This window comes from Antechinus flavipes, chromosome 3 (assembly GCF_016432865.1).
Source record: "Antechinus flavipes isolate AdamAnt ecotype Samford, QLD, Australia chromosome 3, AdamAnt_v2, whole genome shotgun sequence".
Classification (NCBI taxonomy): Eukaryota; Metazoa; Chordata; class Mammalia; order Dasyuromorphia; family Dasyuridae; genus Antechinus; species Antechinus flavipes.
In genome coordinates this window covers 558,780,493-558,808,206 of record NC_067400.1, presented here as the reverse complement: position 1 = coordinate 558,808,206, position 27,714 = coordinate 558,780,493, and the positions used below count along the sequence as shown (strand labels likewise).

Here is a 27,714-nt window from a genome sequence, read left to right as displayed (position 1 = left end):
AAATTAAAACAATTCTGAGATATCACCTCATATCTCTTAGACTGGCTAAGATGACAGCAAAAGATATTGGTAAATGTTGGAAAGGATGTGGGAAAATTGGAACACTAATGCATTGTTGGTCTGCTTGTGAAATAATCCAACCATTGTGGAAAGCAGTATGGAACTATGCCCAAAGGGCTATAAAACTGTGCATACCTTTCACGTAGCAGTGCCCTTACTGGGTCTGTATCCCAAGGAAATCATAAAGAAGGGGAAAGGACTCACATGTGCAAAAATGTTTATAACAACCCTTTTTGTGGTAGCAAAGAACTAGACAATTAATAGATACACATTGATGGGAGAATTGCTGAATAGATTGTGGTATATGAAACTAATGGGATATTATTGTTCTATAAAAATGATGAACAAACTGATTTTATAAAGATCTGGAAAGATATACATGAATTGATGCTGAGCAAAACAAACAGAATCAAGAATACATTGTACACAGTAACAGCAAGAGTGTGTGATGATCAGTATGAAAGGCATGGTTCTTCTCAGTGCTTCAGTGATCCAAAGCAATACCAATAGACTTTGGACAGAAAATGCCATCTTCCTTCAGAAAAAAAAAGAAAGAGGACTATATGTAAATCATAACATGCTATGTTCATATCTTTTTTTCTATGTTTTTACATCTCTAATGAATTTTCCCTTTCACTCTGATTTTTTTCTCCCAACATGATTCATAAAGCAAATAATAATAAAAGAAAAAGAAAAATTATAAAAGCAGAATTATGTCCTGCAAAGCAAAATTTATGAACATAATAGAAAAAACTAAAATCTTCAATGGAAAACCTCACTGAAGAAATAAAGAGAGAATACTAAATTGGGCACGTAAGACACACAATTAAAGGATAACCTAGAAGCTGGCAAAAAACAATGCTATTAAAAGAAAATGTGTTCGTTATGCTAGCAAAACATACTAAACTTGTAAACAGAGATGTAGGAGTAAAAGCAGTGAGTCACCTGATTTCTTCCCCAAATCCCTTCATATCTTTAAATAATGACCCTAAATAAATTCTGTCTTGGTAGAACCCAGGAAAAAGATGAGTGTACAATTTTCTAGCCCAAGACAACTCGGAAGGTCAACAGGAAAAGTCTTTTCTAGAGGGTTATAGAGGAACTTAGTACAGTCACATCAGCATAAACAAGAACCTAATAAATAAGAAACAGGCCTTGGGGTAACTGAATTCATGCTAGCAGTAGCAATTTCTTGACTTTCAGCCCAAAAAGGTAAAGGGACTTGACAATACATCAGAGATTTACAGAGATCCTTCAGCAGGCACCAGGGATAGGATTCTGTTTCATTGCTTCTACTTGGGTCTTACATTGTGAGATGAAATATTGGCACAACAGAGCTTGTGCCCACAGATGAACAGGGACCTTTATCACATTTCCAGAGTTGAAAAGTGTGCTTGTGGTCAATCACAAACTAATGCACAGTATAGGACAGTAGCAAATATATCTCTCCCTAGAACTTACCACTTTGGAAGAGCCAAAAACCTACTGATCTCCAGAATTATCTTTGAAAATAGTTTTGCAAAAAATCTGAAACTTGGGACAGTGCCCTCTCAAGTTGGGAAGCACAGTCCCAATTTAACATAGAATTAAAAGTTAAGACATAGTCTAGAAATAAGTAAACAGGAAAAAAAAATCTGATGATGGACAGTTACTATGGTGATAAGACAAAACACACTCAGAAGAAGACAACAAAGTCAGCATTCTTGTATACTTTTAAAAGCTGCAAGGAAAAATGTGAATTCATCTCAGGCCATGAATAAATTCAAAAAGAATTTTAAAAATCAAGTAAGAAAGGTAGAGGGGAAAATGGAAGAGAAATGAAAGTGATGCAAGAAAATCATGAAAAGGGGAGTTAAAAAAAACTTGGTAAAGAAGATATGAAAAGATATGGAAGAAAATATCTTATAAAACAGAATAGGCCAAATGGTAAAAGAGACATAAAAATCCAATGAATACAAGAATACTGTGAAGAGCAGAATTGTACAAATACACAAAAACTCATTGAAGAAAATTATTCCTTAAAGCTTAAAATTGGACAAATGGAAGCTAACAACTTTATGAAACATCAAGAAATAATCAAGCAAAGTAAAAAAAAGAAAAAAAAAGAAAATGAAATATCTCTTTGGAAAAACAACTGATCTGGAAAATAGATCTAGGAGAGATAATTTAAGAATTACTGAACTACCTGAAAGTCGTGATCAAATAAAAGAGCCTAAACATCCTCTTTCAAGAAATTTTCAAGGAAAACTGACATTATAGTCTAAAACAAAAGGGCAAAAATAGCAATTGAAAAAATCCATAATCATCTCTTGAAAAAGACCCCAAAATGAAAACTTTAGGAATACTTAAGTCAATATGTAGACCTCTCACATAAAGGAGTTAAAAGCAGCCAAAAAGAAACAATTAAAATATTATGGAGCCACAGTCAGGATACACAAGATTTAGTAGCTTCAATTTTTAAAAATCAGAAGGCTTGGAATAAGCTATTCTGGAGGTCAAAAAAGCTAGAATTATAACCAAGAATCATTATCCAGCAAAACTGAGCATAATCATTCAGGGAAAAGATTTATATTCAATGAAATGGAAGATATTTAAAAATTCCTGATGAAAAGAACAGAATTGAATAAAAAAAATTGACTTTCAAATATAGGTGTACAGAGGAGTATAAGATATTAGACAGGAAAAAGAAATTATAAAGGATTTGATAAGGTTAAACTATTTATATTCCTACATGGGGAATTTTTTTTTGTATCAAAGCCACTAAAATGTTATTTGTAACCTTTGAACTTAACATGATCTGAGGAAAGATTTCAATTAAAAATGACACATTCTGCAAGTCATTAGGAAGGTTTCAAATACTAAAAAAGCCATTCCAGTTTAGTGATGTAGGAAAAAATAAAATATCAATAAAAAGATACTTTTAAAAGAATAGAAAAGACAAAAAATACTACAGAAATTTGAGTAGAACAAGATCATCAAAAACTTTATGTTCCAGCTAGGAAAGTTTACATGTTATTCTCAAGACAACAACTAGGAAGGCATTGAAGATTTTTGAACAGGGAAAAATTATGGTAACTTCTATGCTTCAGGGAGAAAAATTTTGGAAGCTTTTTGTAGGATAGATTAGAGAAAAGGTCACTACAGGAAGCTAAAGTAGAAATCTTGTGCAATAGTCCAGATAAGATCAAGATGAACTGAATTCTAGATTAGTGGTGGTATAAGTTAGAAAAGGGAATATATATATAGTAATAGTAGTATAATACATAGGATTTAGTACCTGATTATTAGTGATGAGGAAAAGAAGTCAGTAATGCTTTGAGTTATAACTATGAGTTATTGGAATTTTCTACTAATAAAAATAGGAAGATTTGGAGGAAGGCCAGATTGGTATTGGTGAGGAGATGAGTTCTGCTTTGCATGCATTAAGTCCAATGTGCTGTGAATCATACAAGAAATGTTGATACCTTATTTGTATGGTGTCTTCTAATAAGCAATTGATGATGTAGTATTTCATTCCACAGGGAAAAAAATTATTGATAGAAAAATCAATTTGGGGCAGTACCAATCCTTAAAAGTAAGTATGGATCTTAATTTAACACAAGAAAACCCCTCACAGATCAGAATTATATAAAACAATATATATTTATCATGAGGAAACCTGAAGGCCTAAAGTGAAACACCAGGGAACAAAGTCATTGACAATGATGATACATTCAAGAACCCTAAATTCAATGGACTTCAAGTCACAGCAGGAAGAAGAAGGGGGAATTAACAGTTGTCCTCCAAAAGGTCCACTCTTTACATAGAGCTCCCATATCTGTAATGTTCTGCATCATAGAATCTCTAGTTTCTTTCCTGGCTCAATCCAAATGTTGCCGTCTACAGAATGTCTATCTTGATCTTCCCCAGTTGCTAATATCCCTTGTCACAGGAATTATTTGGTCTCTACTTATCCTCACATTTAGTTTGTCTCAGTAGAATTTAATTTCTTCGGGGCTAAAATGATTTTATTTTTGCTTCTGTGTTAATAATACGACTACTGTGTTTTGTACTTATAGGCACTTAAAACTATTTACCAAATCAATGGTCAAAGTATAATGCCAATTAAGCCATGGTAATAAGTTAAAACTTTTTATGAATCATTTGCCTTTGCTGAAAGGTATACCATAGGTATAGATTCCTTCAGGCTTTTTATCCTATACATTCACTCTCTTAGTTCCATTTCAAGAAAATAAGCATGCATTAAGCACTCCCTATATATCAATCACTATACTGGTCACTTAAGATTCAAACAAATATAATATCTTGCCCACCTTCAAGGAACTTCTATTTTGTTAGAGGAAATAATCAGACATAATTGTTTACAAAATTTATGAAAAGGAAATGTAAGTGAATTTCATGATAGAGTTAGTGAAAAACATTACCAACTAAAAGGATAGGATAGGAGTTTGTAGTTGAACTTGGCCTGGAAAAGATATAAAGAGATTCCAAGAAGGGTGGATGTGATGAGTGAAAACACTCCAGACAGAGGGAAGAGATTGAAGTGGAAGATAGAATCTCATAAACAAAAAATAGTCAATATACCAATTTGTCTGGAATGTTAAGTGAATGAAGCAGAGAATAAGGTAAAGTCAGGCCAGAAAGATAAATTGAAACTAGATTGTGAAGGGCTTTAAAAATCATATATAGGGTATGGAACATAAATGATGACCCAGAAGAGAAATCTGAGACAGAAAAATCACATGTAGAAGGTAGAAAAAAAGGAAGTTAACATTGTTGAATGCTACAGAAATGAAAAGGATAAGAAAGAAGAAAAAAATCATTAAATTTAAAAATTGAGTTCATAGATAAACACTGTTGTCTAAACTAAAGGCAGATAATACACTTCTCCATATCAAGTCCAGCAAAGCCCTGAGGTTTACACCAAACCAAATAATTTTTTTTTAAAAATTCAGTAGGAAAGTATAGTCTGCCCTAGAACTGCAAAAAAGCATCCAAAAGTCCATAGGTAATAATCAAGGATGTCATCTGTGTCTCTCAGCCCTTCCCCTTCAGTGGAACCAGGAAAAAAATGACAAATACATACTGCAAAGCTCTGTGTTCTGAGGTAGCAAGAGATAATGTCCTTATATTCATACCAAGATAATGCAAGACAAAGAGTTCTGGAATCTCTAAAACAATGTCTTGAGATTCCTTGAAGATTCATGCTTGATACCCCAAAGATCCAAGTAAGCCAAATGTCAAGAAGAGGAAGTCATCATGAGAACTCAGAGGATAAAGAGTAAGAACAAATCAACCCATCCAAAAGTGTGTCGGGATGGAACCTAGCCCTGACAAAAAGCCCCTATTAAAAACTAAATCTGGAGAACTGAAGAAGTTTTAAAAAATCTCCATACCATCCACTATCAAAAATTACTGCAAATCTAATTCTATAACAACTATAAGAAGAGATTCAAAGGGGGAAAATAATTTTTACAAGAACTACATGAATACCTAGATAAAACAAATCAAGAGATAAAATATGAGCCAAAAGCCCAGGAGGAAAAAAAAATGAACAGGAATACAAAGCTTGGGGGTAGTAAATCTCGTCTAAGGAATAGAATCCATAAAAATTAGAATAGATCAAACAGAAATCAATGACTTCGTGAGACAGCAAAAATATTAGAACAAAATCAAAAAGATTGAAACAAATAGAGGAAATTTAATCTGTTAAATGTTATAAACAATTGACCTCAGAAAGATGTCAGAGATAATTTAAGGATTTCCTGAAAATCATGAGTTTATTTTTAAAATGCCTGGACTTTGTCAGAAATAAATCTAAACAAATTAATCAGACTAGAAAATTGTTAGACCAGAGAACAAAGTATAGATAGAATTCACAAATTATTGCCTGAAAAAAACACCAAAAGGGAAAGATTCAAGACTGTCATAGCCAAACAGTTATAGTACTAAGTAACTATTTATTGTCAGGGTCATACGATATCTGAAAGCTTCTACTAAAGACAAGAGGAAAAGCCCTGGGAATATTATAGACAAACTTGAAAGCTACACATCAGAGGAAAAATGCTATAGGCATCCAGAAAGAATCAGTTCAAGTTCCAAAAGGCTGCAGGGAGGGCTATATATCAATTGTGGTAATATCTAAAAATGGGAAACAATATTGTAATACATTATCCCAAAAGGCAAAAAAATAGGCTTTTAACCAAGAGTAACTTTCCTCCCAAAAATGAGTATAATCTTACAGGAAAAAAAGATGGATACTTAATAGAATAAAGGACTTGCATTTCTGATGAAAAGACCAAAATTAAATATAGAGTTTTGAAATACAAACACAATAACCCATAAAAAAACAAAAAATCAAACCTCTTTGTGTAATTGAAAAGAATTATATTAATATGATTCTAACATTCTAATGGGTAGGAAGAAAGAAGTGTCTCTTCAGAATCTTAATATCTTCAAAGGTTATTAAAGGAATTAAATAAGAAAAAAACAGATTCTGGGGATGTAATGATTCTAGTCTGAAGTTGTAGGAAGGAGAAAAAAGAGAGAGGAGAAAAGAAATACACTAGTGAGGAAAAGAGGAAGAAGGATGTGAAACTTGCTATTTTCATAATTGGGTATATGTAAAGAATAAATGGACATGAAGGAAGGAGTGGGGAAAATGAATATTCATTGAAATCAACTTCTATGTCAAAAGAAATTTGATTACACACATATACATATATGTATGGGTGCAAAACCAATTGAGTATTTAAATGCATCAAATTCAACAAGGAAAAATTGAACATGGGAATAAGGATTACGATGTAGGATAATTCTGGAGAAGAAATAGTCACAAGCAAAGTATACTTCCTGACTATGGAGTACTAAAAAGAAAATAATTTGAATCTAAGGAGTGCCTTAAATTGTCTGTTAGCAACTGGAAAATTGGCTAAACAAACCGTTGTATATAAATATAAAATGGAATGGAATATTATTGTGCTGGTCATAAGAAATGACTCATAATGATGTAAGAGAATTCTGAGTAGTTTGAATTGGCACAAAATGAAGTGAGAAGAACCAGGATAGTTTATACAAAGACAACAACATTATAAAGAAAAACAATTTTAAAACTTAAGAATTCTGATCAAGGCAGAAACTAGCCTTGTCATCAGAACACTGATATGAAGCATTTTAGTTATCTTCTAATAAAGATGTAATTTTTTTGCACATAGTGTTTAGGTTTGCTTTATTAAAGGGTTTTCTTTCCTTTATGTTAAAGAGCAAGGGAAAGTGAGGGGCAATGGTAATTTTCCCACAATTATAGCATATTTTTAATGAACAGAAGAGAAATGAAGGAATCACAGACAAGATAGTAGAATATTTAAAAGTGGAATTTATTATGTATATTTTAAAGTAAATGATATGATTTCTTTGTTGATGAAAATATTCTCTTTAGGGGGTTATTAAATTGAGAATTTTTTTTAAAAAGAGAAAGATCTTTGGTAACATTGGAGAATGAAGTTTTAATTTAGCCATTGAGTTAAAAGGCAAATTACAAGGAATAGAAGAATAAGAAATGAAAGGAGATAACAAGTACAGAAAATTTTTTTCTAGGAGTTTGGCTTTGAAAGGGATCAGAGATGGAAACGTAGGTAGAGAGAATGATATAACCAAGAAAAGTTTGTTTGTGTTGTGTGTGTGTATGTGTGTGTGTTTAAAATAGGGGACGATCTGGGCATATTTGTAGGCCTCAAGAAGATGCCTTGTAATGAACTAATGGATAACAAGTTCAAAGATTAGCTACAAATAGGGTATCATCAAATGAAAAAGTAGCTAGGGGATCACTTCATTCTTCTTTTACTTCAATTTATTCAGACTTCAGGTAGAGTTGTTGTTATTAGATTTAAGGAATATGAACAACAAATGAGCATTGTTAAATTACTCTTTTTCACAGTCGTTAGTAACCTTGCCTGTTCTTACCTCATTGTCTCATCATGGATCCTGATAAAGAAAGTCTGGGAAGACCTTGCATTCTTTATAGAAGATGCAACTAGTCCATGACACTTCCAAAAACTTATACCAAGAACTTCTACTACTTTCCTCTCACTTGTTCTTTTCTATACAAATAAGCAGGGCAGAGTTTAGTTTAAAGAAACATCTATCTCACAATGATGCATTTCAGGGAATCATATCTATAAATGAAGATAGGGCCTGAAAACGATATGATTCTCATATCTATTCTAATAATTGATATTTTGTTGACTTGCGGTACTCTGTCCACTGTGCCACTTAGCCACCCCTAAAAATTAACTTTTAAAAAGTGACTAAGCCCATTAAGAGGGATTTTTAAAAAGGATCTCCCAAATGGCTTTATCTAGAGACCTGACTTTATTCTGAAACTTCTTCATAAAGTGGAACATAGAGATTTGGTCCTTAATTATGTAGTGTCAACCAAACTGGAACCTGACTCTAACCTGTGAGTGGCTAGAGCTAAGCAGCAGATAGAAATAACAGAGTCAAGGATCAAACAGATGGTTAATTAAAGTGAGGAAATTGCTTGCAAATGAAAGTCATCTTGAGAAAGGGGGCTTAATATGTTGGGGCAAAGCCAGAGCTTATATACATGAAAAACCACAAGTAGACTGGATCATGACACAATTATTCTTAGGTATTGAGTAGGGGTGCTCATGGCAGTGGACAATGCATGAACACTGCGGGCATTTCTGAGTCCTGTGGTTGATTGTGATAAACCTTAAGGGTTGTTGAGCCTTGTGGAGTATAGAACTAGAGCTGGTATGGCAGTATCTGATTTGGTTTACAAGAAAAGTCACAAGAAACAGGGGTTATGAGCATGTCAAAACATGTAATGGATCACCTGCTTCTGGCTTTCAGATGCCAGGGTAGTAGAGGGACCTCCCTCAGTGAACACTGAGTGCTGGTCAAAGCAATACACTTTGCCAGAGGGTAAGATCATGCGGAGTACAAAGGATTGTTGTTGTACCAAACTCAGGGCACAATCTGCTTGCTGGGTCTTAGCTCTGGGAAACAAAATATTTTGAAATTAGCACATAATGATGAGTAGAGAAGGAAATATAAAGTAGCAATAAGTGGCAACTTTTTGAAGAACAGGCTATTAACGGATAAATATATGTTTGATACAGAAAATTCAGGGTTTCAGAGAAGGAAGAGATTGACGTTGTTAGGAAGGACCAAGGAAAAAGCTAGAGCCTTCGTTCCACCTCCATATCTTGCTTACATTGTTCTTTGTGTCTAGACTGTTTTCTTCATTGTTTTCTATTGAAAATTTGCCTCTATATCAAGATCAGCTTTAATACTGCTTCTTTCTATGCAACCTAATCTCCTCCACTTCTTTGGATAGACAAGATCTTTTCTTTTTCTGACATGGCATAATACATTGTGCTATTTTATATACTTGTTATATCTTTCTTTCTGTGTGTGTGTGTGTGTGTGTGTGTGTGTGTGTGTGTGTGTGTTTCCCCCTGTACTAGTTGTTTAAGGACAGGGATTTTATTATACTTAATTTTATTTATTTTATTTGGTTATATTTAACTTTAATTTCCCAAGTATTTAGTACAATGCTCTTCCTGCCTAACATGGGCATTTGATGTGTGTTGAATGCTGAAGTGAATGAATGGATTTTTTTAATTTTAAAAAATATTTATTTTATACTTCTTAGCACAGATTTAAATAGCAATGGGAATATCAAAACTACATTGTTGTTTTTGTTGGTTGTTCTTGTGTTCTGAACCAGTGCAATAAACTACTAGGTATAGACTAGCCTCGGAATCAAGATCCCTATTATTTGAATACTAGGCAATATTTTACATCAATTGTCTGGCAGCTATTATCTCAAGCTACAGATGGAGAAGTGAGGCATCATTGCAACAGTTCCAAATTGGTGTGATAAATGATAAAACTGATACATAATGCCCATGTTGTTTCCCACATTTGTTCTCCCAAATCATTAGTCACTCCAAAAATCCTTCTTAAGATTGTTTCAGATATTTTCCTTTGCCAAAAAAGGACAAATAATAACAATTAAAAGCATTATGTTGATGAACATGATGATTCATAAGGCACAATGGCTGATACATACTACTCACTTAATAAATGTGAAAAAGTATTGGATATATGGAGAGAAAGCAAAAGAATCATCTGGTAAGCTAAAAATTGGTCAGTAAATCATAGTTAATTGTCAATTTTAGTATAATATATTACCAATGAAAATGATCAACCTCACCATAGTTCTTTGGAAGCAGATGCTTTTAAGGTGGTTTTTAAAGTGAAATATCAAGGACCTTGAGATTTCTATTTCTTATGAACAACAACAATAATAATGCTGAAAATAGATTACATTTCTAAAGCATTTAAGATATACAGCATTCTTTGAATGGATTCTTTCTGAGCAGGTCTTTGCCTTATTTGTCCTAATATTATTTTTTTAATTCCAAAAGCTCTTAATTCCAGGAGAGCTTCAGTTAAGGCTATCTATTTTTCCATCCAATGGCAGCAGGGCAACCCTGCCTTCCCATCAGTCTAGAGCAGTGATCTCAAATTCAAATAGAAATAGGGGCCACTCACTTATAAATAAGGATTCCTACAGTCATCATATTGACTTAGAAAACTACAAGTTAACATTATCTGAGCACTATTGTATTTGTCTTTATTTTGTTAATTTTCCAAGACCAGATATGGATCTGGTCACAATGAGAAGAGTTGTGGGTCACAGATGACCTCTGGGTTGCATGTTTGACACCTCTTGTTTATAGGATGCAGACCTGATTTTTCTGTATGAACTGGGAGGTGAAAGCAGAGACATATTTAGGGACTAAATCTGGCAGAACCCAGCAGTTTCTACTTTCCTCTTCTGTCCAGCCCTCTCCTGTGGAATTCCTAAGTCCCCCAAGAATGGAATTGTGTTTGGCAAGGAATATACAGTAGGGACCAAGGCTGTGTACAGCTGCAATGAAGGTTTTCGTCTGCACCAGCCGCTTAACACAGAGGCAACCGCTGAGTGCTTGGAGACTGGAATGTGGAGCAATGACAACATCCCCCCGCAGTGTGTGGGTGAGTGAGTAAGTCTCTTAAATGTCTAAGAACTCAAGGGAGCTATACAGTAAGAAAGCGATGGGGTAAGGGGGAAGCACATAGAGGTAATGTGGGAAAGTCTTCATAGAGGCAATGAGTTAATGATGGAAATAACATAGACAGGATGGTAAGGAGAAATAGAATGAAACTTCCAGGTGAAGTAACAACTTAAACAAGGGGCTAGAATGAATATATGTATAGGAAGGTTATCAACCTTTAGTTCTTAATAAAAAGATGTGGGAACTAAGAAAGAATGATTCTTTTTGCAGGAGTCCTCAAACTTTTTAAATAGGGGGCCAGTTCACTGTCCCTCAGGCTATTGGAGAGTCGGACTATAGTAAAAACAAAAAGAAACTTCATAGCCCTGGGTGAGGGGGATAACCGTTCTCATCTGCTGCATCTGGCCCGCGGCCTAATTTGAGGACCCCTGCCTTTAGAGTGATCCCAAAGCTGTTTAAAACGAGAAGTCACTTCTCCAGATTTGTACAGTGAGTTCATTGCAGAAAGGGGAAGGGAATCTAGTCTCCTAATCAGGATCTCCCAGGACACAAATATGCATTTTTTTCTCTTACTTGGGATTATATAGCTGTGAGCTGCCCAGATGTCAGCAGCATCAGCGTGGAACATGGACGATGGCGACTGACCTATGAGACCCAGTACCAGTTCAATGCAGAGTTGATGTTGATCTGTGACCCTGGCTACTACTACACTGGTCAGAGAGTCATCCGTTGTCAGGCTGATGGCAAGTGGAGCCTTGGCGATTCCCTGCCCACGTGCCAGAGTAAGCCTGAGGTGGGGGTTGAGAGGAAAGAAAAGTAAGGGGGAAAGATTTTGGTCAATTAACATTTATTGATCATCTGTTATGGATCAGATACTGTGCTAAGTACTAGGAATACAAAAAGGGTCAAAAGATAGTCCCTGCCCTTAAGTAGCTCAAAATCTACTTGGGGAGACAACAAGTAAACAAATAAGGACAGACAAGTTATATTCAGGGTAAATAGGAAATATACACAGTTCTCCCTGAAAACTAAGAATCTGCATTGGTGGAAATTAGAGAGGTCACTGTTGATCACGGCTGCTATGTTTCTTGACCTCAGGATTGTGAAAGGGACTACTGGCTCCTAATGAAATCTCTTTTTATTAAATAATATCTCTCCTGATTTTAGTTAATGTTATTTTTAGTATATTTTCTCATCTACTTTATATCTCATTAGAATAAGCAGAGGAGGTTAATATGAACCCTTGAGGAGAATAGTGGGTGAGTATACAGCTGCCTCAGTTGTATTATTATAGACAGAAAAGCACAAGAAATAACTATAAGATGAGCAATATGAAATCCCATGATATAATTTCCTTCCTTTAAAAAAAAATTTAAGTTATCAGTAGGCTTCAAAGTGATGACCACTGGGGTAAAAACAAAACAAAACAGAAACAAACAAACTTATATTGCTTTACTAGATTAAAGACTAGATTCCTTTGGCCTACAGCATCTAACAAGATTTCTCACAGAATTCAAATTATTCAATTTTTTGTCATCCAAAATTTTTATATCTTTTGGCTTGTTTTTTTTTTAGTCATCTCCTGTGGAGACCTCCCAACACCCCCAAATGGACATCGTATTGGAACACTCTCTGTCTATGGTGCAACAGCCATTTTCTCCTGCAATTCAGGCTACACATTGGTGGGTTCACGGGTACGAGAGTGTATGGCCAATGGCCTCTGGAGTAGCTCTGAAGTCCGTTGTCTTGGTAAGTAATCTCCCTCATCTGAAGGCAAAAGAGACTGTCCTTTCCCCTTCATTTTCTTTCTGAGGACCATAAAGCAGAATTGATTGAGTGCTACAGTTGAGTTCAAGTCCAGATTCTACCTTTCTTGCTGGTCTGTCTATAACAATGGGCAAATCATTTTTTCCTTTGAAGTTCAATCTATTCATAGAATAGAGATGTATACATGATATATTTATATACATAATATATTTAAAATGCTTTGCAAATCTAAAGATGCTATGTAAATATTTGTCAAGGGTGTAAAACAAAGCTGTCACACTAGTGCCCAGCAGTTCATAAGCAAGCCACAACACTATTCAGTACTATATGAACTAGACTAAAATATAATTGGGAAATGTTTAACAAAATAAGTAAAAATACAATACAATATAGATAATGTTATTTGTGGTTTTCTAAGCCTTCGGGGATATGTTTTTATTTGAAGTGAACACTTCTAGTGTATAGGAGCTCTTTGCCAGTTTGTACTCCAGGCTAATGGAATTCTTAATGTATAATGATTCTACGATCAAATTATTCTTTTTTTATTATTGATGACATTGTACATGTCTATTATACCATTTTATATCCTTTTTGCAGAATTCTTTTGAAGAGTTTTGATGAACATTTCCCTCAACTTGGGAAGGATAGAGAGAAAAGGACAGATATAAAATCAAGAATAACAGCAGGGAGACAACACATATGATGTGATTAATGGGATTTGGCTGATTTTAGCCTTCCCATTGTTGCAAATGTTAACTAAAGACAACTGAAAATCTAAACTCTAGAAAGTTGTGGGAAGGACAGAAGAAAAGTGATTTTAAAAGGAATTAAGAATATGTTATACACACAATCAGGAATAATATATATGGATCTTCTTAATATTCATATTTGTTAGTCCTTTGACAGAGCAGACCTAGATGGACTGCAGATGGATATGGGTCTGTGCTACAAAATTAGGATTATCTTGCATCCAGATTATGTGTTTCTTATTGTCATATTTCACCTTCTGTATATTCATGGGTAATATAGTCTTGAAAACCTCAAAATCTACCTTGAATGTCTAAGGGAAAGAAAGGTTAGAAGGTTAGAAGTGGAAAGAAAGATTAGACTGGAAAGATTAGAAGAATCTCAGAGGAATTAATTTCCTCTAGACAAGTAGTAATGACAATAGCTAGTATTTATATAGTGCATTCTGTATGCCAGGCACTATATTAAGTATTTTATACATATTGTTGCATGTGATCTTCATAACAACCTTGGGAGGTAGATACGATTATTATCCCTATTTCACAGATGAGGAAATTGAAGCAAACCAAGGTGATTTACCCATGATTACATAACTAGCAAATGTCTGAGGCTGAATTTGAATTCATATCTTCCTAATTCCAGGCCCAGCACTTCTCCTAGTTATTCAGACAGCTACAAAGAGAGAGAGGAGTTCATCATCATGGCATCCACAGGGTGAAGATTATTTTGGCCATAATTCTTTTTTGTAATAATAGTTTTCTATTTTAAAAATATATGCAAAGATAGTTTTCAACATTCAAAAACTTGGGCTCCAAATTTTTCTCCCTCCCTTCCCCCAACTCCTCTCCTAGACTGCAAGTAGGTTTTCTATATATATATTTCCATATTCATCATGCTGCACAAGAAAAATCAGATCAAAAAGGAAAAAAAATGAAAAAGAAAACAAAAACAAAAATGGTGAAAATACTATGTTGTAGTCCACATTCAGTATCTGCAGTCCACTTTATATATGCAGATGGCTCTTTTCATCACAAGTCTATTGGAATTTGGCTATAATTCTTGAAGATCATCTATTAAATTACAAAAGGATTGCAATCTGTGTTGGTGGAGTGAATGCTCACACCAAGGAAATTACAGAACCTTGAAAAATTCAAAGCAAAACATATACATCCTGGTAAAGGAGGGATCCTTATAGCATAAGATTTCTTGAATAAGGTTTGTTTTAGAGTAATGTTTTGAAAAAGTTGTGATATAGTTATTAGCTGAGAGAATAGAAGTTGCTAACAACTACGTCTGTGATGACATGAGCCAAGTGGTACAGAAGGGAGTATGATAAACATGGCATGGTGATTTTGTTTAGATAGACAGGACGTCTCATTTGAAATTAGTTATATTTAATTTAAAGAGCACCAATAACCACATGTCTAAGAGAATTATGTCTCTTAAAGAGCTTGAAGCACTATAATATGTGTATGTGTGTGTATGTATATATATATATATATATCTTTAGGCCATGTTGAAACACACATAACTAATTGGTGATTGAATTCAGTCTGATCATTTGTTATTAAGTGATGATTTACAAGGTAACTGCTTGTTTTGAGTTTATATTTCCTAAATTCAACACAACCTTTTCTCACAATATTCAGCCCTGAATTCAATATTCAATAGATATGGTTGTGCTAAGGAAAAGGATCTCTTTGAGACACAAAGGGAAAAGTGATGATTTCCCACCTTGTGCCAAGAAAGGGCAATTTATATGCTCAGGATCATCCAGCAAATTGAAACACCTTGGAATTCCCTATTTCTGGGAATCTAATGGTCTTTCAATGTTGTCTCCTAAGGTAGCTATTGACTGGAATTAATTGGACAGCATGTGGTTACCTCTAGCTGGCTAATCTCTTAGTGATAACCATGTGGTTATTGTTTATTGGAATTCTTCCCTAGGATATTCTAGCTTCTCTCCCTTCCTTTTCCCAACATATAAAGAAAGGAAGAAAATATCCTTTTCCCAGGGATTGCTAGGCATTCTGATTCCATATGGATTAATTGTTCTTTGTTATTTCCTTCTTCCTAACCCCCCCGCTACCAAAGCTGGACACTGTGGAACCCCTGAGCTAATTGTCAATGGACAAATTAATGGTGAAAACTATAGCTATCGGGGCAGTGTAGTGTACCAATGCAACCCTGGTTTTCGCCTAATTGGGATGTCAGTGCGCATCTGCCAACAGGACCATCGCTGGTCAGGGAAGACCCCTTTCTGTGTGCGTAAGTATGATAATACTTTTCCCTTGTAATCATGAAAGATAAGGACAGAAAGTGTTTGCATTCAAGGCAAAATGGTTTGAAGTATGGAGGGGAATAAGACATGTAATCTCACATGTCTTTCTTTTAGAAACATTGAAGAAGAGAATCTCTCATTCAAATCCAACCTAAATCATTAGACCTAGTCCTTTGGTTTTGAGTGGAAAAATTAAGATATCCTAAAGTAGAGACTGAAGCCATTTGAAGTTGTAAGAGATAAGACATGGAATTAAAAACATTTCATGCCTTTCCTTTAATTACCTGTTATTCCACCATTATAACTTCATTCTTGTGGCTTTTAAAGGCTCTATTATATCAAGAATCTACTTTCAAAGTACAAATCTGCCTAGACAGTTATGCCTTGAGTAACTGATTAACATTTAGTTATCAATAACACAATATTATATGTTAGCCAAGATGGAACACACCCTGAAAACAAAGATGGGAGCACTCAAAGGCAGGTTTTGTCCAATTACCAATTTTGTTTTCAGTTATGAAGACTGACAGAGATCCTTTCCAACTTAAGATTATGGAATATAGAATATGATTGATTTTACCCATCTCCTGGAATGTAGACCCTCATTCTTGATAGTCTTTTAGGTATAGAGTAAGATGAGTAGATGTAAGTAAGTAAGAAGAATAAGATGACCATGTTCTATATTGTAACCTACCTCACACATACATATCCAGAAGACCATTTTAACATCCTATTCTACTCTGTCCCAGCGAACTCAGGTTTTCAGAATTAGACAGAGCTACCATGGGCATTCTTCTCCTATTTTGGTTGCAGCTATTACCTGTGGACACCCAGGCAATCCAGCCAATGGCAACACACAGGGTAGTCAATTTAATCTCAATGACATGGTGAAGTTTGTCTGCAATGAGGGGTACGTAGCAGAGGGACCTTCAGGAGCCCAATGCCTGGCCAACGGTCAATGGAGCAACGCACTGCCTGTCTGCAGAAGTAAGTCTTCCTGCCTGATATATACAACCTGACTCCTCTTAGATTGCTGGGGCACAAGGACAAAAAAGGTCTTCCATGAAGGCACAGTCTTAGCCTCCTAAAAAGTCTTCACATCTTCAATTCTGTCCTCTCCAAGCCATTTATCATATCTTTGCCAATCCTAGAATCTTGGGGTGTGTGTGTGTGTGTGTGTGTGTGTGTGTAATTTTCTTAGTATAAGAACCAATGAGGAACATCCTCTGCCAATGAAAATAAGTATTTTCTCTGAAACCTTCAGGTGTTGCTGCAAGCTAGTAGAGGCTGGATAGAGGAATGTATCTAGTGTTAATGTATCTGTCAATGATATGATCTTAATCCAGCTCTGATGGATACCAGGGCCAGCTCTCTACCACTTGACCACGTCCTCTGATTGTGAAGAGTCTTGGGTACTTCTGTGGATGAGGTCAAAATCTTTCTTAATTCCCAGGCAGTTTTGATCTCAGACTGAATTGCTACTAATATCTTTTGGGAAGATTGAGGGACATTTCTTTGTTTGGCTGGTACAGTCTCTTCAGTATATATTTCTCAACCATTCCCTCACAATTTCCACCGATAACACCCTAGTTCAAACTCTTTCTGTTGTTATTAACCTCTTGACCTGTCTCCTTCACACTCTTGCTGCTAAATTGATTTTCCTAATGCACTGTTCTAATGCATCACTTCCTTGCTCAAATAAAGACCAGATTAGATAGTGGGATATTATTAAAGATAATGCAAAATTTAGCTTTTTTGAGACAAAATTCACACAACCCCTTTTTCATTTATTCCATATCACAGTCAAAATAAATGAATGGATGACTAAAGCATTTATTAAGCATTTATTGTGTACAAAGCACTCTGTTTTGCACTGAGGCTGCAAATAGAAAAGCAAAACAAGCCCCCATCCTCAAGGATTTCACATTCTGGTAGGAAAGACAATACATATGGAAAATTGCAGCTACAAATCAGATAGAAAAGTCTTCCAGATCTCAAGGTATAGCATCAAAGGTGATAGTAATTACCTCTTCCATAATGTCAATTACACTGATAAAATGATATGATTTTCTAATGCTGAACCATTGGAAAGGGCCAAGGACTTTGGTGACAAAAACTTTCTTTTCTGGGTTTTCAGGAGACATGACTGTAGCAACTATACTAGAAGTTGCAGGCTTGCATCTCCACAGGGGTTACTTCCCAGGATAATGGCTGAGCACACTATGCTGTCAGCATTGCTATTCCCAAGGTTCCTGGGCTCAGAGTGGTATTCTGCCTCCATTAGAGTCTGAGGGGAGATCTCAGTGATTAAGGCGGTGCTGATGATTTGACTTGCCTGGCACATGCTACCTCCTGTCTTGCCTTCAGGGTGCCTTAATGTTTCAGCCAGGCTGTCTTTTCTGCCCTGCAGGTGGCCATTAGCTGCGGTTGGTGGGAATGACTGGTTCCTTCTTTATAGGTATTGCTTCCTTGGATGATGGCTGTCAGGACTTGGCTGGAAGCAGGACTGATATTCTAGGGAGTGATGCTACTCCAAATGTCCTTCCGCCTATATGCCTGTTGGTGGCAACTGAGCAGCAATTGCTTCTGATGGTGATAAGTACTGGTTTCTCAATGACTTTTCCCCACAGTAAGGACTACAAATGAAATGCACTAGTTTGTGTAGTACATATGTAGATGAACTTTCTGTTCATCAAATATATTCAATCTTTTCTTGGCCTTACATTTTTCTTTATCTCTTTCCTGTACCTGGTTGGCTAAACCCAAATTGACATCTTATTTATTTTTTAAACATCATTTCTATGAGATTCTTCTCATCAACTTATTAGAATTGACATTTCCAGAGTGATCTTCTAGTTTATCTTATTCTAATGTATGTGACAATTATCTCTGTTTATCTTATTTTCCCACTGGATTGTAAATTCTCTGAGAACTGATATCAAGGTTATTTTAATCATGTTCAGTTCTCTTTGTCACCATAAATAGGAGAATCTCAGGCATCACACTGTTTATAGGAAATCGATCTTTCCTCTGAACAGATAGCATCCATGACCAAGTAAATCCCTTTTTCAAGCATATATTTTCCTGTTTTATATTTTCTCTGATATTCATCAAATGATAATTGAATAATCATTTCAGTTGACATTGTGTGATTACATTCAAATCCTAGAATGCTGTAGAATATTTAAAAAGAGACATATATTTATTCAGTAGAGTTTAGACTAATAATCCACTTAGGAAAAACAAGTGGATGCAGAATGCCTATTGTGAAATCATGATACAAATACACAACCCATGGAGCAAATCACTCAACATATTTATCTTGGATAGACTGTGCAGAAGAACAGTGAACTGGATCTGGAGGAGGAAAGAGAAGGATAGTAGAGGAGGGATAGCATTTAGAAAATTGCACATCATTTTCAGTGATCCCAAACTTCTCTCTAAAACAAAAAACTTCTCCTCTATTTAATAACCTTATTCTTCTGGTGATACTACAGTGATATTAATCATTCAATACCAAAGCACCAAAGAAACCAAATTACAAACTACCCCAAATCACAATGAAGGGACATCAGTGAATGTAATTAGGGTTTAGCATATGACATTCATGCCACAGTTATTTGACTGGAAAAGTAGATGGGATAGATAGGTATCAAGCACAATGAATAACAGATGATAACTTAGGCTGCACTGGTAACCTCAAAAATATAGAATGTTTGGTGGACTGTTTATGGAGGATAAATAGGAGACCTTGGATCAAAGTTGGATAGGATGAGAAGTCATGAATGTGCTGCTATTGATATGCTTATAAGGAATACTCATTATTGTGAGGTCACAGATCTTTTGGGGGTATTTTAAATTAATTCCACAACAAGTTTTGCCAAAAATCATTGATAAAGTCAAGAAAAATGACCAGGATAGGGAGGAAATCAAGACCTATCATATAAAGATCAGTTGAGGAATCAGTGAAAAGATTTGGGAAAGAAGGGGGACTTGTAGTACAGTCTTTGGAGCTACTCTCCCAGCTCCATATGACTAAAAATATTATTACACCAGAGTTCAACTGTTTCTTTTTAGTCCCAGGAGTCTAAGGGTAACCGTTAAGAGGTTGAGAGAAGTCTTTCTGAAGTACATCAGTCTTTCTGGCATACTCTACTTCTTTTTCTCCTGCCCAATCTAATTAATTGTTGATATCTCTTTAGGAGAGTTAATTACTTTCTATAAACAATTAATTACTGCGGCAATATACTTGGTATATAACAATACATATCCAAAGTCACACTCTGCCAGCAGAGTGGCAGGAGAGAGTGATACAGGATACAGAGGCCAGGAGAAAGTGATCTTAAAGTACATGTGGCAGAATTCTTGAAGACTTTTTCCTGAGCTGTCCCCAAGATGATTCTCCTAGTAATAATATAGCTTTTCCTCTGGGCTTCCTGTAGATCCTTGAATGTGCTTTTATTCTGCTCAGTCTATCCTTGGCTCTCAGTTCAGATACTGCAGCCAGCCAGTTATTTGGGATACTTTAGGGTATTAATGAAAAACACAAATTCTCCCAAGTCCTCTGATCCTGTGCAGTTCACAATATTTTCTCTGGATAAAAAAGAGGCAAGGAAACTAAAGTCTTGTCAAGACATGGCTGGAAACTTCTGCTAGGCACACTCTCTTGGTTTATACATGTCCCATGAGGTATAACCAAGTCCAAACAAGCCAAAAAAACCTAGACAACATTTACTTTCTTTTATTGAATCCAGGTTAATTGAACCTCTATACAGGAGCACTTTTATATTTTAAAAAGACAAAAGCTAGTTTTCCTTCTGATGTGGATTCCAGGCCCTCAATACAAGACAGACAACACTCTGTTTCTTTAATTTTCATCATTCATTCATTCAGACAGTCAGTCATTCAACAAACTTTTATTAATGATCTGCTTCCTACAGACCTCTACAGAGCCTGCTTTATCCAGTGGCTTTCTGAGATATTTCAGTTGGTTGATGGCTTTTCACACTTACTTGGAAGTTTATGATTGATTGAACAGTTGAGATGTGTTCTCACCCTAGCAGAGTAGTATCCTGTTACCTTTTTAAAGTGGGAGATAATAATTGTCTGGGCAGCCCTTCACCCCCATATGTGCTTAATAAAAACATATATTTGATAACTGTCTTCTAGTATCTAGTATGTCATATGGGAAAGGAATTAAACTTGTTCTGCTTAACCATGCTTGACTATGAAGGTCAAGCATGAAACTTAAGTGCAATGATGGGAAAGTCAGGGAATGGAGGCAGATTGTGGCTCAATGTAGAGAAAAATTTCCTAACATTTGCAAATGTCCTAAAGTAGAAGGATGATTGTCCCTTGGAGTAGTAAGTTCCCTTCAGTGGAGGTTTTCATGCTTATGTTGAATAGACTTTTGTCAGCACTGTTGTAGTTGAACTCTGAAATCCCTTCCAAATATGCAGTGCCTAGCTTAGAACACTTGTTTATATTAATTCCTTGATTAATGTTTGACTGAATGAATAGGACCAGAGACAGCAAAGAGTTACTTGTTTTACACTGAGGCCCATGGATCCACAACAGAAAGAAAATTAGCTTTTGTCTTTTTAAAATAGGAAAACAACAAAGTATGATGGTCCTATTCTCTTGGATTTGCTTTAAGAAAGGGATTTAAAAATATTTGCAGCAGTTTTGTGATTATAATCAATTAAGGAAGAAAAATGCATGTTGGGGAGAGTAAGAAAAGGGGAGGGAGGGGGAGTGCCAGAGAGATTAAGGCTAAGGTAACAACAAAAAAGCACTCACTTAAAGAATATAGAGGAAGGAAGGAGTGAGAGGAAGAGAAAGAGACTGGAAAGACAGAGAGAAAGAAAGGGACAAATACAGAGAGAGACAGACACAGAGATAGAGAAAGAGAAGTGAAGAAAGGAAAAGAGAGGAAAGGAGAGCTAATGGGAGGTGAGGGAAAGAGAGGGAATGGGAGAAGAGGGGAGGAGACAGAAGGAGAGGGTATGGAAGAGGAAACAGGAGAGGCTGAAGGAGAGAAGAGAGTAGAAGAGAGGAGAGGGGAGGCTAGGAGAGAAGAGACAGGAAGGGAGGCAGGGGAGAAGAGAGCAGAGAAACGAGACAAAGAGAGACAGACAGACAGGGAAATAGAGAAACAGACAGAGATAGATAAAAAGATGGGGGGGAAGGGAGAAAGGGGGAGGGTGAATTGAGAATTTCTATGGAGAAGTATCCCCATCTTGTGGCCTTTGAGGAATTCACTATTTGCCATTTCCTCCAGCTCCTTAAATAGATGAGAAAATAGTAGGGTTGCTAGAATGTTGAACTTGAGGTTAAGGGAACTAGTTTCAAATCCTATGTGGTTGTGTCATCTTAAACTAATCACTTAACTTTTCAGACTTTCAATTTATAAAATATAAGAATAAAAACAATAATAATAATAATAATACCTAGCATTTATATAGTGCTTATTATATGCCTATACTAAGCACCTTATAAATATTATTTCATTTGGTCCTCTATACAACTGGAAGATAGACTCTATCATTGTCCTTATTTTATAGATGAAGTACCTGAGGAAGAGTTAAGTTACTTGCTCAGGATCATATAACTAATTTGTATCTAAGGACAAATTTAAACTCATCACCTAATACTCTCTCCACTGGGCCAACAACTACCTTCCAGCAGCTAAGGATAATACCTTTATTAACGATTTCCTATGGCAATTATGAGGAAGGCACTTTGTTTTGTAGTAACCCTATGTGCAGTTTTCTTGGCAAGAAGTGATTTGCCATTTCCTTCTCCAGTGGATTAAGGCAAACAGGTTGAATGACTAGCCTAGAATGCCATAGCTAACAAATGTCTGAAGTGAAGTTTGGACTTGAACCTTCCAGATCCCAGGCCCAGAGCTTTATCCACCAAGAAAACTAGCTTCCTGCAAGAGGAGAGCACTTAGGAAACTTTAAAGTACTCTAGGAATGTGTTGTTATCATTATATAGGATTTGTCACTTAAAGGAGCACAATAGGAGATAAGTGGAAATGTATCTCATCTGGAAAGTTGTTTCTATCCCAGTGGCTTAATGCTCCTTAGAAACCAGCATCTACACTTAACAACTTATTCAGTAATAGTTTCAGTAAAATAAAAATATAATTTGGGTGCTATGAGTTATGTTTCATCCTACCAATTGTACTTTAATGTTTAAAATTTAAAGGGATAAGCTTGAAGTACTTCCCTGGTCACTTCATCTACTCTAGCTCTATCAGCAATAAGAATACAAGGCATGTTGTGCTTCTTAATATCTAGCTTCCTTCTTTCTCCAAAGTCTTCTAAATTGTGACCACTCAAACCCTATTCTTATCCCAAGGAATTCTTTAAGAATCTCATGGCCTAGTGGGAAGACCATTTTCTTGGAAGTCAGAAGATCTAAGTTCTAATGTGAATTGCACAACTAATAAACTATGTGATCTCCAATCTGAGCACCAATAAATGAGTTACTTATAAGTTCTTTCTCTTTGTCACATTCTCTTACTTTCCAGTCTCTTAACACTATTTTGGATTCTCCTCTGCTTCATTAAAATGACTCTTTTTTTTTTTTTTTTTTTTTTTTTGCTTTTGTTCTTGATCACTTCTTTAAGTCTCATGAGTAATGCTTTACTTTCTTGGTAAACTGAAGATTAGAGAGGAAATTATTTTGCTAGATTAGGGATTCCTAACCTGGAGTTCATAAACTTAGGTTTTTCCCCTTTTCTCATTTCTTAATAGTTTGAGTATTGTGTTTCAGTATATATTTTTTTCTTTTGTAATCTCAAATCCATAAAATTTTATTATTTAAAAGCGTTGTGAGAAAGGAGCCATAAATTTTACTAAATTACCAAAGGGACTACAATGCAAGAATACCTTCCCAGAACTTAAAATCTTTTTCAAATGAAGAGAGACCTATTGCCTCTAGAAGAAAGACAAATGTAAAACAGTCCTGATAAATTACTGAAACAGTCCTTTTATTTGTCATACTTTCTTAATTTTGGTTCTTTGTTACTCACCAAGTCCCTTGTCACTTTTTGCCTCTTCTCTTCTGTCACCTTTCCCAAGTACAAACTTATTTCGCTGTAAACTTATGTTATTATTACTGCCTTTGGAAGTTTTTCCCCTATTCTTGTCAGGGAGTAGCATCTTGTTACTTGCTCTAAATGTGACTTGGTGGTTGCCTAGGTCTTCTTCAGCACCCTTAAATATCTACTTGTAAATTGATCTTTTCAACACTCCTGAGTCTCTTTTTAGAAGTGAAAACATTTTCCTAATGAAGAGAGACTGATTGCCTCTAGAAGAAACACAATGTAAAAGAGTCTTGATAAAATCATTGAAACAGTTCTCTCATTTGTCAAACTTTCTTAATTTTGGTTCTTTGTCATTCACCCAAGGCTCTTGTCACTCCTGACCGCGAATCTTCTGTCACTGTTCAGAAACTGCTTTTCTTATCACTGGCCACTCTATAGAGAAAGCACCTCCTGCTCAGAGGTATTCCTTTGATGGAGTGGTGAGAGGAAGGTCAAGGTCCCCAACATTCCCAAGTGTTATTCAAACAAGATTAAAATTTAATTGGGAAATATTTCACAAAATAATAAATAAAAATATAGTAATACAAAGATAACATTAATATATGATTTTCTAAATCAAATGATTAGCTGCAAGGATCCTTATGTATGGATTAATAGCCCCTATTCCTATATGAATTTAACACCACTATCCTTACTCATTTTCAGCTTAGGGCCTCTTGCTATAATAAAATTATATTCCACATTTTTTATTTTGGGAGGAAATTCTCATTTCCATTGTAATGCCTTTGATTTCCCTATTATTTGTTTGTAGTCATCAACTGTACAGATCCTGGACATCAAGAAAATAGCATCCGGCATATCCAGTCAAGTGGCTCCCACCGTTTCAGCTTTGGAACCACTGTATCTTATCAGTGCAATCATGGTTACTACTTACTTGGGACACATGTGCTGACTTGCCAAGGGGATGGTACCTGGGACCGATCCCTCCCCCAGTGTCTCTGTAAGTTGACAAAGTAGCCCAATTTTAGGCTTAATAAACTAAAATAGAATGAGCTGCCTTTGTGTGGGCTCATCTTTATTGGATGAACTCTGTCTGAAGAGTCTAGACATTAGAGATGTTCTAAAATAGATTCCTGATTAAATCTGGGTTAGATTCAGTGGTTTATGAGATCCCTTTTAACTTTGAGATTTCTGTGATGATTTTCTTACCTATTTGAAGAACATAATTTTCCCTGTTCAGTAAAAATAAGAGCTACCCTTGTTAAATATAAAAGACATTTCAATAGGAAAGTTGTAAATTATCTAGGAGAAAGTTACACAGTCAATATATGAAAAACTAAAAACCATTCAAGCAAAGAAAAAAGAAAAGTATATTGATACACGTTGTATATATTGAAATAACATTTATCCCCAATATTTCCAAGAATTGTATATTTCTTTCTCTGGGAAATTTAGATTTTTGTCTCCACAATCATTGCAAATGCTGTGATTTTTTGAGGGTTACTAGATTCTTTTTTTTTAACCTTTTCCAGTGGTCTCCTGTGGTCATCCTGGCTCTCCACCCCATTCCCAGATCTCAGGGGACAGCTACACCGTGGGATCAGTTGTGCGTTATAGCTGCTTGGGCAAGAGAACTTTGATTGGCAATGCTACCCGCATGTGCCAGCTGGATGGACACTGGAGTGGCTCTCTACCACATTGCTCAGGTATGAGCATAGGGAAAAGAGCCTGGGAAGAGTGAAAGATTGTTTGTGTTTTATTGGCCTATGCAAAGCTTGAGTGAAGCAAAAGGAAAGAGGATACCCAAAGTTCATTAAAACTAATTAGAAAACCTAATTCAATCACGTTGTGCTGCCAATTATGGCAATTGTCTTTTATAGAACTTGGAAATTCAGGATTGTACTTCATTCCCTTAAACATCTCTCAACAATTTAGCTATGAGGTTTCTGTTACCCATCCACTTATCATTTTTATATCTTTCATTCTTTCTGGTTTCCTTTCTCTCCTTCCTCAAACCAGTCTGATTTCTGTGGGCTATTTGATACAAGGGTTAGAGAATAATAGAGGAGATAGCTGCTTAGCAAGAATATCAGGTCTAGTATTTATTTTATAGAATGGAAATTTTGGAGAACTGAGTGGAAGAAACACACACAGCATGCTTTACAGGTCATTCAGAGACTAAGGCCATTCCACAATCCCTGAGGTGAGAAATGAAGCTCCCATCAAGGACTTTGATCCCATTTCACTTATCCCTTCTCCTTATCAAGCCCCACTTCCAGGAAAAGATCTGATCAATTCATTCACAATCAAGTCTAAATGGCTTAAAATGTTATCTTTCCCAAGGAAATTTATCCTGGGGCAAGAATCTTATTGCCAAAATGTGGCTACAGGTTTTCCTGTACCAGTCCATTAAGCTCCTTCAAACCCTTTTTGTTCTCTGAATAAAAACATAATGCAAACATAACTTTTCTCCATGACTTTAGACACTTGTAAGATTATAGATATAGAACTGGAAGGTAACTTAGAAGTCATCTGGTTCAACCCCATCATCTTAAAAGATGATAAATCTTTTGGCTACAATTCTCAAAGGCTCCTTCTACTGACAGGGATAACATCCTCAAAGAAACTCATTGCTTTCTCAACATACTTAAGATATTAAGTGAGTCACCAAGTTCTATTCATTCCATCTCAACACATTCATAGCTATCCCTTTCTGTTTCTGCTCCTACTCCTGGGAGACCACCAGGTGTTCATTACCACTTGCTTTGACTCAGGTCTTCATTACCACTTGCTTCGACTCAGAGGAAGATAGGGTAGCTTAATAATTGAATACTGGATTTAGAGTTAGGGAAATATCCCTGTAATACTGAGTAGCAGCAATATGAGCATGAGTAAGTCACTCAGATTCTTAAAGTTTTAATTACCTTATCTGCAAAATACATACAGGAATACCTATAACATCCCTATTACTCATGAGGTTGTTGGGATGTTTAAAGAAGACCAGGGATTTAAGGTACTGCAAACTTTAAAACATTATAAATATCAGTTATCTATGTCCTCAGAGGTATTTTCCAACTCAAAATTCTATGATGTCTTTTTCTCATTTACTGTCCATCAGTCATGAATTTAATTTTTGATAGTATATTAAGTATTCAGTAAATATCCTGTTGATTGAATGAATACTGCTAAATATACCTGAACAGTAGAAGTGAAAAAGGAAGAAGGCATGATACCTACACATGGACTAATAATCAGTGAAAGATTCTAAAGAGAAATGTTCTTTTGGCTAGATTTGGGGTTCTTATTTTTTTTTTTTGTTAGAGTGAATTTTAGAGGAAGACATTAAAATCTTAGAATTTTACCTAGATGAACTAAAAATATATATTGAAGCCCCTGAAGCTACATTTTGCATTTCAAATTTTAGTGCAGTTTTAGGATCATGAAGTTCTCATGCTTACTTTCCTTTTTTATAACCCTTTTATTTAGTATTACAAATAGCTGGATTGTCCCCAGGGGCCATGAGCATTTTTTTCTGATTTCTACCTAGTCTCCGTGGTAGATATACGTCAATATTAACCATGCAGCAGTGAAGTAATTCTTTTACAATAACATAAGATGATTTAACACAGTCATATTGTAAAGGAAATTAATATCCTTGCCTTGAAATTGGTCCTGTGAATGTCCCAAATTTTCCCAGTTCACATGCCTTGTTA

At 35.5% G+C, this 27,714-nt stretch overlaps 1 protein-coding gene across 1 annotated transcript in view; it reads left to right on the top strand.

The window, feature by feature from the left end:
• CSMD2 (CUB and Sushi multiple domains 2) overlaps positions 1-27,714 on the top strand; it is a 1,001,023-nt gene that overhangs the window by 926,841 nt on the left and 46,468 nt on the right. Inside the window, exons 50-56 of the mRNA XM_051987630.1 lie at positions 10,939-11,130; positions 11,738-11,932; positions 12,726-12,899; positions 15,759-15,932; positions 16,759-16,932; positions 24,813-25,001; positions 25,534-25,707. Coding sequence (XP_051843590.1) covers positions 10,939-11,130; positions 11,738-11,932; positions 12,726-12,899; positions 15,759-15,932; positions 16,759-16,932; positions 24,813-25,001; positions 25,534-25,707 — 1,272 coding nt within the window. The remainder of the gene's footprint in view (positions 1-10,938; positions 11,131-11,737; positions 11,933-12,725; positions 12,900-15,758; positions 15,933-16,758; positions 16,933-24,812; positions 25,002-25,533; positions 25,708-27,714) is intronic.